Source organism: Fusarium poae, chromosome 2, assembly GCF_019609905.1.
Source record: "Fusarium poae strain DAOMC 252244 chromosome 2, whole genome shotgun sequence".
In the NCBI taxonomy this organism is placed as follows: Eukaryota; Fungi; Ascomycota; class Sordariomycetes; order Hypocreales; family Nectriaceae; genus Fusarium; species Fusarium poae.
In genome coordinates, this window is record NC_058400.1 from 2,758,397 (window position 1) to 2,772,655 (window position 14,259).

At 47.3% G+C, this 14,259-nt stretch overlaps 2 protein-coding genes across 2 annotated transcripts; both read right to left on the minus strand.

Moving 5' to 3' along the window:
• Positions 1-3,622: 3,622 nt before the first annotated feature.
• Positions 3,623-5,416, minus strand: ACU9 (Malate synthase, glyoxysomal; the record flags this gene model as incomplete). The annotated part of the gene is made up of 3 exons (XM_044849365.1): positions 3,623-3,680; positions 3,741-4,950; positions 5,056-5,416. 3 exons carry the CDS (start codon positions 5,414-5,416, stop codon positions 3,623-3,625), a joined length of 1,629 nt encoding a protein of 542 aa, XP_044708075.1.
• A 2,920-nt stretch (positions 5,417-8,336) lies between these two features.
• Positions 8,337-12,220, minus strand: FPOAC1_004828 (uncharacterized protein; the record flags this gene model as incomplete). Its single annotated transcript, XM_044849366.1, has 5 exons — positions 8,337-8,557; positions 8,616-8,936; positions 8,991-10,759; positions 10,811-11,533; positions 11,583-12,220. 5 exons carry the CDS (start codon positions 12,218-12,220, stop codon positions 8,337-8,339), a joined length of 3,672 nt encoding a protein of 1,223 aa, XP_044708076.1.
• Between the last annotated feature and the right edge of the window lie 2,039 nt (positions 12,221-14,259).

A 14,259-nucleotide genomic window follows, 5' to 3' on the forward strand; every position in this document is an offset into this window, starting at 1 on the left:
ATACCAAGAACTTGATGGACTTCTCGCTATGCACCAAATTTACAAGTAAACAGAATGCTCCAGATAGTGCTTCCAAATGTTTGCGAGACATCCAGTGTGATAAGGAGACCCAAGCTGAACACCCATGGGTACTCTACGTACACCCCGCCTCCAGGGGCGGCCGCTCATGATTGGTCATCCCGGTTGGACTCCATGCAAAGACATTGGATATTTGCAGACTTGCTTTTTCCAAGGCCTTGTTAATGGGGTATGACCGGTGAGGACAGAAACGATTGACCGTAACTAGAGCCGCGCCTTGCGACAACGTATACGAGGATCAGGTAATGTAATGGTGGTGCGCGCGCTCAGTGACATTTGCCGACTCAAAATTCGAAATTGCGGCTCAATCACCAATACTTACGATGCTTGGCTCTGGATTCTCTTTACATATCAGCAACAGAATGGTTCAACTTGCACCGCCTACTGCAATGAGAAATCAGATTTAAGACGATCGACTACTTAGTTTCGAGAGCATCTACCTCAAGCTCCAATGGATGTTGAGTCGGCAACTATCTGTGATATAAAGGCACAAGTGCATGCTGCTGTGCGACCTGCAGCAGGGAAACGAATGTCAAGCTACCTTTAGGCCACATCTCAACTCACCATAGCCTGAAAGTTCACAACTTCAACCCAAATAAATGGGGGATTAGCCAGGAATTACCACCACGAGAGATATACAATACATAGAGGATGACAAGACGGCATCGCTGGTAGGGCAGACTTGGCGATTTTAAACCCCAACTTCAATAATGTCCCGGCTCTACATCAGACTTACTATGAGCATGTGCTGGAGTACACAGCGCGTGACTCTTCAGCCGTTCCTGGCCATAGTTGCTTAGAGAACATTCACCACATCCGACCCCAGCCTCGTTATGGTGCAACCAGCGACGTGGAAGTTTATCTAGTACATGTGTTTGGACTCAATATCTGAGACGACAGCGGAATTAATCTCACTGGAATCGTGGGACGAAATCACTGCTTCCCAAGCCGCTGGTAGAAGGCCGTGAGAGACACTGGACTACGCTGTACCCTGTGCGACGAAAATCAGCCTTCGTTTTTGGCCACAAAGAAAAGACAAAAAAGAAAAGGGTTTGATCACTTTATGGAACCATGGGGCAACTCAACTCGCTTGGCCCTGCAGGCAAAATGTAGATCTTGATGTGTCGGCACATATAGGGCATGATCAACGATAAGTATATGCGACCCCTGGGATGTTAATATTGTTCATGGATATATCCTTGTCGTGATCCGCGCTAGGTTGATCCTTTGGGGTTTGGGCAATCTGATGAAAGATTTGCTGACATTTGAAGGACAACCTGTGTTCAACCCCAATTCTATTATTGGTATGCTGGTTCACCCAAATGGCGGGACGACGGCTTGAGTGAGCAATATTTAATCATGTAACCGAAGTTATCTTCCGGCTGCCTCCTTAGGCACCATTGACTGACATGACCGGTTACACTTTATACTGCTTGTAAGCGTAATCGCTCCTTGTTTTGTTTGCAGTATGTTCGCAATACGTCCTAAGCCATGGTGAAAATATCTACACGCTGCCCGTATTGGGAACCTTGCGCTACAGAGTCACGCTTCCACCATTGTAAGATGCAACAATCCACTGAGACTTGACGATTCTGGCAGGCCACCATCCACAACTTTGTCGGGCTCGTCTCGGCGTCTCAGCCCGAATGGATCGGTGTCGTTCTTATTTTACCGCCTGTCTCATGTAGGTAGTTGTTGTGGGAAGCCTGCAATCTCGGTGGCAATGGCATCTCTCTTATCATAATGGGTACTTATTGTTATCACCTGAGGCTCGCTTTCCCCGTAGTTCCTTCTCATGGGCAACAGTTTCCATATTTCATCAACTGCGTGGGCACATGATCTGAGGAAATTGTACTTGATAGAAACTGGTGTGCATCTGATCTCAACAAGTCACTTCGTTGCTAAGTTTCCTGATTAAAACAATGAGACCAATACTTCCTCCTCCGCCGAAACTGAGCTTTCCGTATATATATATATTGGAGAATTTAAGAAAGAATAACCTGATAAGATAGCCTTCTACGTGAAGAACTTCTTTACAGCAGTATACGGAAGGTTGATGTGTATTAAGAATTTCCCCTGTTTCCAATTTCCACTCAAGTATAACTCACTCACGCTGATTTCCTCTATTTCTGAGAAATATGTAATTAGAAGTCTTTGCTTTGACTTCCCCTCATGAACTTTTGATATATGCCCATGTCCTTGATTTGGTACCCAGTCTTGTCTCTCTGTTCATTCATCGGTAGTCACTTTGTTGATACAGAGGGGTTGGAAACCGAACCGTATGCCCATTGGAAACTTTCCACTTTAAAGGCGCTGGTTGATCCCATGTGATTAATCCTAGCTTTTATGCGTATTTGGAATTATAATCGATTTTCCTCAGAACTCGGACTCGTTCAATGTATTGTTCCTTCCGCAGGTTTGGTGACGCTGTAGGGTAGCTTTTTGAGCACCATAAGCCAAGCTCACCTCTTATCTTCTACGTTTAGTCGGAATAAAATGTAGGTTATATTGAGATTTATTTACTTATAACGAGATCCCAATCTCGCATTCTGTTGTTTATCAGCATAACTCAGTCGGAGAAGCGGACGTGCAGAGCGGCAATATGTCTCGCAGTCTCTCACGGGGAATTTGCGACGAAAGCATCACGCGAAAACTGACTTTTCATTTCACGGTGAAATTGACATTTGGCATAAACTTAGTCGTTCATGGTGATTGAATACGTCTCTTGTTGCCACCACTTTTACGTGTCTGGCTGAGAGCCTGACCTTGGCTTACCGTCTACTCTGAGATAGGCTCATGTTGCGTCTCTATGACACCAGATATTACGATTGCTGAGACAAAATTATCATAGATCCAATCAAATGGAATCGTAAAGAATTGGTTTTCGAGTTCTATATGGGCTGATGTACTGTTCATAGAACTAGAAGTCACCTATGAGACGGAGTCACCGAGAGGACATAAACGAGCACATGACTAAACAAATGATCGTATACTGACCAACTACTGGCAATGGGTTGATCGGTAGAATATGACATGAGAGAAAAGGGGCTCAACATTGGCTCGGTAAAAAGCTGCTCTCCCATCTTGATGTTGTCCCATGTTTCAAGATGGGACTGCGTACGACGAAAGATTACCGGAAGGCAAAATAACTCTACACACGAGTTCCTACTCCTTGAAGTCACCTTCCTCGAGCTGACCCACACTTGTAATTCATGACGAAAATTACAAATTGTTGGTAGAATCGCTATGAACCATTGGGGCCGTGTTGTTTGGCTAGCTTCCTTGTCATAATACACGATGACGTTCATTATCTTCCTTCATATCAGACTTTATTTGAGATCAGTTATGACAATAAAGGTTGCAGTTATGTTCAATAGGTGGACTCCAATTTGTGGATACTAAATACAACGATAAAACAACGTATGATATCATTAAAACCATGGCCCGGGAAGAAACCCTTCGTTATACAATGCACTCAATTATGAAACGCTTGACTTGACACTCCTCATATCCGTTTTGTTCTCTCTACTAGTTCTGGTTCCGCTCACAGCTTCGAAGCAGGGCTAGGAGGTCCAGCTTGAGTGATCTCATTATATAGAAGCCTGATTACAGCAGTTAGCGATATGATCACACAAGATGCCAGGAGTATGGTTTGCACTTACGACGTAAGGAAGTCAGCGTAGTCCTCACCAGTAACCTGGCCGGAGAAGTATTGCGCAGCGAGGTGGTACTTGTTTCCCTTGGGGGCAGAGACAGCAAGCTGATCGGCTGTCTCTTGGAGGAGCTTCAAAGCATAGGACTTGTCAACACGCTTGCCATCAGCGGTGCTGACGCCATGCTTGACCCACTGCCAGAGCTGACTGCGAGAGACTTCGGCTGTGGCAGCATCCTCCATAAGGTAGTTGATGGGAACACACCCCACTCCTCGGATCCATGCCTCCATGTAGCCGAGACCGATGTTGAGGTTCTTCTTGATACCTTCTTCCGTGATGGTACCAGGGACATTCATGTTGAGTAAGTCGTTCTGACCAATGGTGACATCGTCTCTGCGCACGAAAAGCTGGTTAGGAGTGGGCATGTGCTTGTCGAAGATCTCGGTAGCGATACTGGCCAGAGCGGGATGGGCAACCCAGGTACCGTCGTGACCCGCACGGACTTCGCGAAGCTTGTCGGCGCGGACGCCCTCCATGGCCTTGTCATTTGCAGCGTCGTCGTTCTTGATAGGAATCTGAGCAGCCATGCCACCCATAGCATGAACGCCTCGCTTGTGACATGTTTGGATAAGGAGCTTCACGTATGACTCCATGAAAGGAACAGTCATGGTGACAGCGGAACGATCAGGAAGGACGAAGTTGGGGTTATTGCGGAACTTCTTGATAACGCTGAAGATGTAGTCCCACCGACCACAGTTAAGGCCGGAGCTGTGGTCACGGAGCTCGTAGATAATCTCATCCATTTCAAAAGCAGCAAGAATGGTTTCAATAAGGACAGTGCCTCGGATTGTACCTCGGGGCATGCCGATATAGTCCTGGGCAAGGTTGAAGGCATCGTTCCAAAGACGTGCCTCAAGGTGGCTCTCCATCTTGGGGAGGTAGAAGTAAGGACCGAAGCCCTGGCGCTGCGTCTCAAAAGCATTGTGGAAGAAATATAGACCGAAGTCGAAGAGAGAACCAGAAATAGGCTCGCCATCAACTGTGACATGCTTCTCTTCAAGGTGCCAGCCACGAGGACGGACAATCAGAGTGGGCAGCTTACGATCCGTACGAAGCTTATACTCCTTGGGTCCTTGACTGAAGTCGACTTGGCGACGGTTGGCGTCGTAGAGGTTAACTTGTCCATTGATCATATTGTCCCAAGTAGGGGCGCTTGAATCTGATGACAAAATTAGTGAGCTGGTAACCAATCTATACGACAATTTTCTCTCGAATATCGAATCCATGAGAAAACACTAGTCGCGTCATGAATTGAAAGACTTACCCTCAAAATCAGCCATGTAAGTGTAGACGTTGGCATTCAGTGCGTTGACGACCATCTTCCGGTCAGTGGGGCCGGTGATCTCAACACGACGGTCCACCAAGCCGGGAGCCGGAGCGGCACCCTTCCATGTGGGGTTCTCACGAATGTGCTTGGTCTCAGGAAGGAAATCCGGTAGAACACCTCGATCAAGCTCAGCCTGACGAGCCTTGCGACGCTCAAGTAGGCTCTTGCGTCGCTCGTTGAAGGAGCGGTGCAGAAGAGCAAGGAAACCCAAAGCCTCGGGGGTAAGAATCTTGCGGTGGATCTCGTCAACCTTGCCAGAAACGGAAACGCCCTGGAGGACAGAATCGAGAGAAGCCATTGTGACTATGTTTGGTAGGTGGTTGCTGGTGAGATGAATTGATGTATAGTAGTTTGCCGGGGAGTGATGAGGGGTTGAGGCTGATATACTCCAAAGGGCTTTTTCACGTGTTGAGATGAGTGACGATGGTTCCGGCAATGAGATGCTAATGCAGGCACGCGTAAGAAGTGTGGTAGCTGCCGTGAAGTTGCAGTCGATGTTGCTGGATTTCGGACTCACTGTAAGAACGGGCAGCGAGAGATGAGGAATTAGGTATAAAGTATAGAACGAAAGAACTTGGGGATCACAATACGGATGTTATATAGTCTCGAGGCGTTCAAACTGAAGCAACTGTGCTCCGCATATCGAATTCCCAAACACGGAACGTGCCTCGGACTACAGCCGAGAGGTGTCTCCACCTCACTTGCACCACCGGACCTGGGGAAGATAAAGTCATCCCCATGAAATCATTCTACGTAACGCCGAGACCATCTCACCTCGTACTGTACATTGAAAGCCGAGAGTTCCAGTGCTTGGCCGGTTAGGTTCTTCATTAAATGGAACCGCGCACCGCATACAGTCACGAAATAGTTGCCAATAGTAGGCGATTGACCTCTGCAGCGCTTCTTACAACAACGAACGGCCATGCCAGCAGATGGACATGCAATTCCCATACTGAGTGAGGTCTCAACTCGGTTGCTAAAACGAACGGCCATCGTCCGCCCCAATCGGTAGCCATCGACCTGGCTCGGGTGGAAGGAGTGAAGCTCATGGGCTCGATGCAGTTACCAAAGTAGACAAGATCTGACACTAAGAGATTCAAGATTCAAGGTGAAGAACGAACAGCTTGTGGGGAAGGAGAGACGGTGGCCAACTACTAAGGTGCCGTGATGACACCAGTGGAGAGGTACTTAGATCACTGAAAAAGGTACTTGTAGATGGACGGATTCCCACCAAATTTGGCGTCAGTCGTGGGCACCTCAATGTATGCCTTTTGCTGAACCCAGGTACCCACGATCAGGGTAGCTCCCTATTTCAAACAATGACTGCATCGTCTAGGCTACTCTCATTCCTCTGGCAATTGGAACTGATGGTTCAGGACTTCTGACTCGGTTTTCGACCGAGTAGTCGCAATTCACTTTCTATCATTCTAAAAACCTCACAAGTCTGAATGCTACGCGCTTTGGACCTCGGCTGCATTCCGAAATAGCTTGATAAATACTGTCGGCCTTGTCCCCCGAACCGCCGTATCGATCGAGCCGAGGATAAGATACCAATAAACTACGGTACCTATGCTTTCCCACCTACTCTCGACCGTGGACCCTGATATTCGAGAAGCAGCTACTGTATGCCTGAAGAACACTGAGCGCCTCTATTTGTATCCTTTGAGAATTCCCATCATTGCGAAAAGAAACGAGATGCTCCAAAATCCAAAACAGTAGACTCTCGGTAAAAAAACAAAAACAAAGCCATGATTTCTAACAAGGTGGATTAACATGACAATGGTGGACTTTCTTCTTCCTTATCCGCTGAGCATCTCTATAAGCCAACTCCGGAGCCATCGTCCGAATACCCCAGCGTTTTACTACCATTTCGGACCGACATCCGACCGCCGAGGAATGAGGCACATGTAAAGAAATATGTCAATTATCTCAAGCAATGATTACTCGATGATGTTAGGTAACGGTGAACCATTTCCCTCTGGTTTTCCATATCCGAACCATGCGACTGTGTATTGATCACCCAAATAGACACCATAAGGAACCAATTGTTCTTGTCTCTTCATTGAAGCATGTTGCTAAGCGTTGCATTTGAAAGTCAGTATCAGAATTGAGATTCTTCCGCAAAGCTATTCCGGCAGCATACCAGTATATTCACCTGGGCTCAGCGTCGACAGTTTGAGCTGCTTACATCTTGGAATCGTCAGCTTACTCCTACATTTCAGTAGATGTTAAACGAACGCCGTTTGATTCAGATTAAGTAACTAGCGTTCAAACATTGACATCTTAGTGAGAGGTGTATATCGTATCGATAAATAAAAATTGCTCGTTAAAATGTATGAGCAAATGGCGTGGCGGTAGATAAGCATGACATTGCCTGCCCAAATCCTGTCTAGGTAGTTGAAGGATTGAGAGATGATGAACACTTTTTTCTCTACACATTGACGTTGCGTGATGTCAAGTCACAAGGGCAATGTCGTAATCCGAAAAAGATTATTTCAGAATAAGAGATAACAGAGCGTATAAATAGATAACACCATGAGAGCCAGCATGACTTTCAAGCGATCTTCCATACTACGCCTGCTTGACCATAGATCTCATGCCACGAGTTGAAGGTGACTTCGAATCTTATGAATGAACGACGCAACAGCATGAGGGATATATGCATCAGCTGATTTGTGTAGAGAGCTTTTTGAACACCGAACAATGTTGTCAATCTATCAATTTGCTCAGACCCGCACGGTTGCGGGTATACTTACAGACATTCAACACTCCTGAATTACGCTAACACTAGAGATCGCACGACAAGGGCAAGAAATTAAAATAAAAGGTCATTCATCTTATATGATTGTCAAGTAACTAAATAGCTGCTTGATTGTAAAAAGGGTGTGAGCGAGTCAATGGGAGAGAAGCTATCAACGAAGACAACACTTGGCCCCCAATCGTCCAAATCCTTCTCAGACACCAATATTCGCCAGTCCATGTGGATATTAGGAAATTATGACTCCCCAAGCCGTCCCCCCAACACAGTGTAGAATAAGAAAGCAGTAGTTCGTACATCCAACTCCTAACAACAAACAAATTGTACATGGCTCTGTAATGGATATGACGATCCAACCAACATGACGATAGCCAGTCAATGTTCAACCCCCTTCCTAACTTGTTCTTCACTAGCACAGCTTGAAAGAAAGAAACTGGAAAGAGACTCCAGAGCTTCTACTTCAAGAGTTGAGCGTCTTGATCATCATCTTCTGCTTGTTCTTGTCAGAAATGACTAAAGCCCGCGTCTCAAACATCATTCTCATGGTGTCAACTACCCGATAGAAGCTGCTAGCAGCCCCTCGCTCCTGCGTGAATCGGATAATGCTGAGTGGCTGCTTCTTGCCATGCTCAATCACCGTGATAACTTCGGCTGCGAAGGATACTTCTTTCAGGTTCAAAACTAAAAGGTCAGGTTAGTGGTTAGTACATAGTGATATGTGCTACAAAGAATGACCTACAGTTCTTATCTGCGACCCTTGCAAAGATGATGTTCCTTTGCTTGTCTACTTGGATGTCCCGAATGCCGTACTTACGCCATTCCCGTAGGAGGATAGTAACCTCCTGTCGTGCGCGCCGTCTAGAAATAGTCATGCAGATGTGGTCTATCGCTGGCTTGACTCTGAACAAACGCGCGAGCCAGTTCTGCTTAACCTCGATGTTTCGTACTGGCCCGGAGTTTGACTCATGCCACCTGGATTGTGATACCTTTGTTGAAGTGTTTGTCTTACTAACGACACTCAACTCGACAGAAGGACGCTCTTCCTTCTCATCGGGCTCTTCTGTTGAAGTTAGATTCAGTTGCATTTTGGCCATTAATACGGAACGTTACTCACTTGGGATAGACATAATGGAATCCCTTTGTTTGTTGCTCTTCCAGAAATTAAAGTTGAATGTCTTCTTCTTAGAGGGAGCATCTGTTGTAGTAGAGTCGCTTCGCTTGCCGTCGCTAGAGGTTAAGTATGAGCTGCAGTCTTGCCAGTCGACAGATTCTCGACCGTGGTTAGATTCGGCCTTAGAAGCACGTTTGAACCAGGACGTCTTCTTTTTCTTCACAGCCGTAGAAATATCATGTGAAGAATGATCCAGCAATGTTGTGTTTGCGGACGTGCCCCCATCCCCGCTGCGTTGAGACGTCGAATCCGGTCCGGGACGTTGAGTCAAGGGAGCGGCAGTCCCTTGCTGGGGTTCAGTCGCCTTCTTTCGCACATTGAGAGGTTCAGGCATCTTGACAGGACTCTCGTCTCCTGGTGAATGTACCACCCGAATGCTGTTCTCGACTTGGCTAAGGTATTCAATGCCACGAATTCTATCCACCCCTCTCTTTGTCGGCGTGTGAGGAGGGGCTGACACGATACGAGCCTTGTCGTTAGATATGGCCCCTGTTTCGTTGATAGATGGAAGAGCTAGATTCATCTTCGATTTCTGGTGATAAGCCGGGGCGGAGACGATTCGGCGCTCTGCGTGTCTCGTGAGGACGACTGGCTGAGCAACTTTGACTTGTTCGGCACGCAACTCCTCCAAGTGTGAGTCGCCAGTTGTTGGCCGCGACCCAATAGGCGTCGGTGCTAGCGAATGTTCGTCGTGACCTTGTGGAGAGGTGGGAAGAGGTGGAAGGGGTCGGTTGCTAAAAGATTTGGCTGATAAGTCAAGAATGTCTGGAGCCGATTCTTCTGGAGCGTCAATAGTGAAAGATATGGGCGTTGACTCGTACTGGGTTCTATCCGGTTCGGTAAGTGAGCCAGCAATAGAATCTTCCTCTATCAAAGAGCTTTTAAAGGCTTCATCGCAATCCTTAGCAATGTTGCTGCTGAAATGCCGCAGTTCTTCCTTGAAGATCTCCGATGCATATCGTGATCCCAATGCTATTCTCATCGCTTGACTGGAAGCGCGTTTTGTGTTGACTTGAGGCTCATGCCTGTCTTTGGATTTTGGAAGTACAGTGCTTGGGAGTTCTGAAACGTCTGGGGTAAATGATCGAGCCATCTCGAGCTGGTAGGTAGATCCTTGCTCCGTGACATAAGGTGGCACAGAGCCACTCCTGTTGCCGTTGGTTGAAGTGGACCTCTTCCGAACATGCGTGAAGTCAACTCCTCGTTTGTGGCGCGCGTTGCGTGTATGTGGTGTGCCTTGTCGGCTACTGTGCATGGACGACAGTGACCCTCTCGAGGATAGGAGGCGCCCTGTGGTAGAGGTACGAGTTGATGTTCCACGTCCACGGCGCGCACCTGATCCACTTCGAAGCCGTTTCGGTTGTCCGATGTAAGAGCCATTGTCTGTATAGGCGTGACGATCAATATCCGACCTTGGCTGGCTTGTCTTGGAATTACGAGATCGCAACATACCGTCTTCTTGGAGAGGCTCGCGGCTGGCGGCTCTGTCTGGCTCAGCAGCATTCGAGATGACAGTGAACCGTGATATGGAACGTCCATGACCATTACTGCTCGGCTGCGTAAATTCACAGGTTGACACACGTTTCTTCCATGTGCCTGGTTTCATGTGGTGATAGTCACTCGTTGAGTGAGCAATTTCGGGCTTGAAGTCTTCTAATTGTTGCTCCCGGTAGTGATACAACAGCCAATAGAAAGCTTTTTGATCGTTGGGCCTGGTGAAGTTTAGCGTTAGAGTGGGCAGAAAGAAGGCATGATGGACTTACTCATCGCATGTGAGCTTCAGTTTCAAATCGTTCTCGCTGAACATATGCCACATAGACCGCAGCTGGCGAACCAGCTGGGAATCCACATCTTTAGCGGGCACGGGGCTGTATTGAAACCCCTTGCGTATATCAGGAGGTTGACTATTGAGATCGTCGAGATTGTCGAGATAAGCATACTTTTTGACCAGAGGATGGCGCCATATCTCTTTGAGGGTAATGCGCCGGTCAGGGTTGACCTGCAACATTCGCCTGATCAGATCCTCGGCCTCTGGGCTAAGGTAACTTGGCATCTCGTATTGACCCTTCTTCGTCCTAGCCATCATAACGCGTAGGTCCGGATCATCAAATGGAAGAGTCGCAGTGAGCATGGCAAAAAGAATGACACCCATACTCCAAATATCGGCTTTGTCGCCCCGATATTGCCGGTTCTTGAGGAGCTCGGGCGCTGCGTAATGAGGGCTTCCACAAGCTGTAGCAAGCTGGTGAGTGTCAGTTTGGTGGAGAGCAGCCATGCCAAAGTCCGCGATTTTGATTTTGAGGTCAGCACTGATCAATATGTTCTCAGGTTTCAGGTCCCGATGGCATATGTTGAAAGAATGACAGTAGGAGATGGCACTGATGATTTGTCGAAAAAAGTAGACGGAGACTTCCTCACTAAGGCGACCCTTCACATTGATAAAGGTGAACAGATCACCTTGATCAATATATTCGAGTATCAAGTAACTATACTGTCAGTACACAGAGGGGAAGAAAGAGGAGAGGCAGTGCTTACACTTCTGAGCGATTTTCCCAAATATCATATATCTTCATGATGTTCGGGTGCTCAATGAGCTTGAGAATGGCCACTTCTCGTTCGATGGCCATAGGGACACGTATCTCGCCGTCAATCTGGTCCGGGAGGTTATTATCCCATTTGCTGAGAGCGGCTAAACTGCTATCCTGTACGAGATATGCCATTCGCCTGTTGACAATCTTGACAGCGGCTAGCTGGTGAGTTACGTTGTGGCGACATAGTCGTACACGTGCAGATGAGCCTTTGCCGAGCGTCTTGCCTAACTGCCAAGGGCCGATGTGCGTCTTGTAGTTCTTCTTGCTGTGACTGCTGCCCGAAGAATCATAAGATGCAGCCGAGTGCCGACGATCGTCATCCATCTCAGTGGGTGGTTTTAGCGTAGGCTGTCCTTGTGATTTTTGGCCAGTCGACTGTGGTTGCACAGGAGGAGGTCGGCCAGAAAAGTATGCAGTGGGATGCCCATGGCTCGCGCGTGGGGGATTGTTGACAGTCGACGCGGGAGGACGGTCGTAGCGTGGTTTGTATCGATGGGCTTCCTGAGTGGGATATTTCGAGTTGATTCGATTCGAAGCTTCAGATAACGGTGAGCGGACATTCGAAATCATAATATCCGCCATTGTGATCGCTACGGCTGTGGTGAATCAGCACATAGTATTCGCAGCCCGCAGTCGTAAGCCTTTTCCAAATGACGAGGATGTCAAAATGATGTTTGCGCGTAGAGGTGTCGATTATTATGATAACTGCTACTAAAGTCACAAACACAAGTGAGAGAGGTGGATAGATAGGTAGGTAGGTAAAGTATTGGTGTCTAGCAAACAAACCGTACAATGTTTGCGACAGAGAGAAAGATGGCAGAGCAGCGAGAGAAGGAATGATGAGAAACAAAGACGCTGAGTGAAAGAAAGTGGCTCAAGAATTCAGGATCTAGGCCACCGCACCGCAGATGAAGAAGAAACAAAACAAGAGGCAAAGTCAAGTTGGGGTGATGGGAGAGGAGTTGCTCAACGTGGAATGCAATGGATGTTGACAGTGAAGAGAGATGCTTAGCAAGGCTGGTACCTAGTGCCAGTGATGCTAAGGGAGAAAGGCTGGAATACAATACTTGTATTTGGTTGGCATTCGGCTGGCATCTGCCACCTGCATACACCTGCCAATCTGCCACTATCAAACCGCGCACGCTCAGGTATGATATGGTGGGGAATCTTGGTAAAATAAATTTGGCCAAAGCTGAAATGGAGGGGTTTCTCTCCCATCAAGGCATCTTGATGCATTCCAGTTCTTTATGCTGTTCGAGACTATGGCCCAATAGTAAGACTGAGCGAATGCTGCCACAGTCCTTTCAAAGCAGGGAGAAGACAAAAAGCACTTGACGAACAGCTCTCCAAGACGCCATACGGATAGCCAATACTATTATGACTCGAGCGCTTTGGAAACTGATGCGCGATACCCGACGATGCAAAGATGTCGGTAACTATACCACATCATGGAGGAGCTTTTTCCACGTCGGGAAACATACGCTGACACCAACACCCTCGTGAAAGAAACCAAGCAGGGATCAGAGGAGGCCGGAATTCCTTCTCAGCAAACCCCTTTTTTACTCCAGACTTCTGGAAGCCGTCCCAACCCACAAGAGTAGTGTCACCCATGGGTAGGTAGGTACCTATGTTAAGAAGCACGCTCAACATATATTTCGGCACAAATCGACGTCGGTTGTTTTCTTATCCAGCCAATATAACAGACAGAGAATAGTCTTCCGTTTTCCTCCAGCAATCATCAGATATGCGGTCCTGGAGAACAATTCGAGATGGACGGATGAAGTCACCTAGCAGGAACTGGAATTTTAAGGGGTGCTTTTGTCTGACTCCCTTTCAAAGGGGGTGCTCGGCATCCAGAATGACTAAGCTAGATAGGCTGGTGTGACAAAAATGGGAGGTATGTATGTATAAAATGCTCTCTATAAATTAGTCAACTACTTCGACGCTAGTATACAGTTGGTCGAGTGAAGGCTATGTTAGTATGTGAAGAATGAGTGTCATGATTATTGACAGAATGATAACCCTTCGTGTAATCTGACTATGTATCTATATGATTAAGGTTTATAGCGTACAAAGACGCTTCTTCACTTGCCAGAACGGAATATACAACTGCTTTAGGTAGACCGTGTATTGTTCTAAATGACAGCGTGTGTTGTTGACTGCACGGGTAGCTATAGGTAATGTTGGATGGGAGCATGTGGGAAGACAAAGAGTTGCTACATTTGATGCCGCAGTACTCCGTATTGAGGCCCCATTCTACTACTACCTACTACCTACCTAGGTAGTCTAGGTACTAACTAACCTAGACAGGTACCATAGGGGAAGAGGGGTTTTTACCTAAACATGTCCAGGCGACAATTTAAGGCTGTTGACTGGCTGTCAAAGGTACGCACAGGGTGTCAGAATTCAACAAACCATATACTTATCTAAGTATGACATTGAGTCGACAGCCCTTTTTTGTCACCTGGGCATGTTTTAAACCCCCCCAACCCGTGATGGTAGGTGTACTAAGGTTTCGGGGAAGTGCCAATACGTACATACCTCTAAACAGGTAGGTTACCCCACCACTTTAGATCTAAATCAGTGCCACAATTGCCAGGCGCGCATGGACGCGGTTCGAG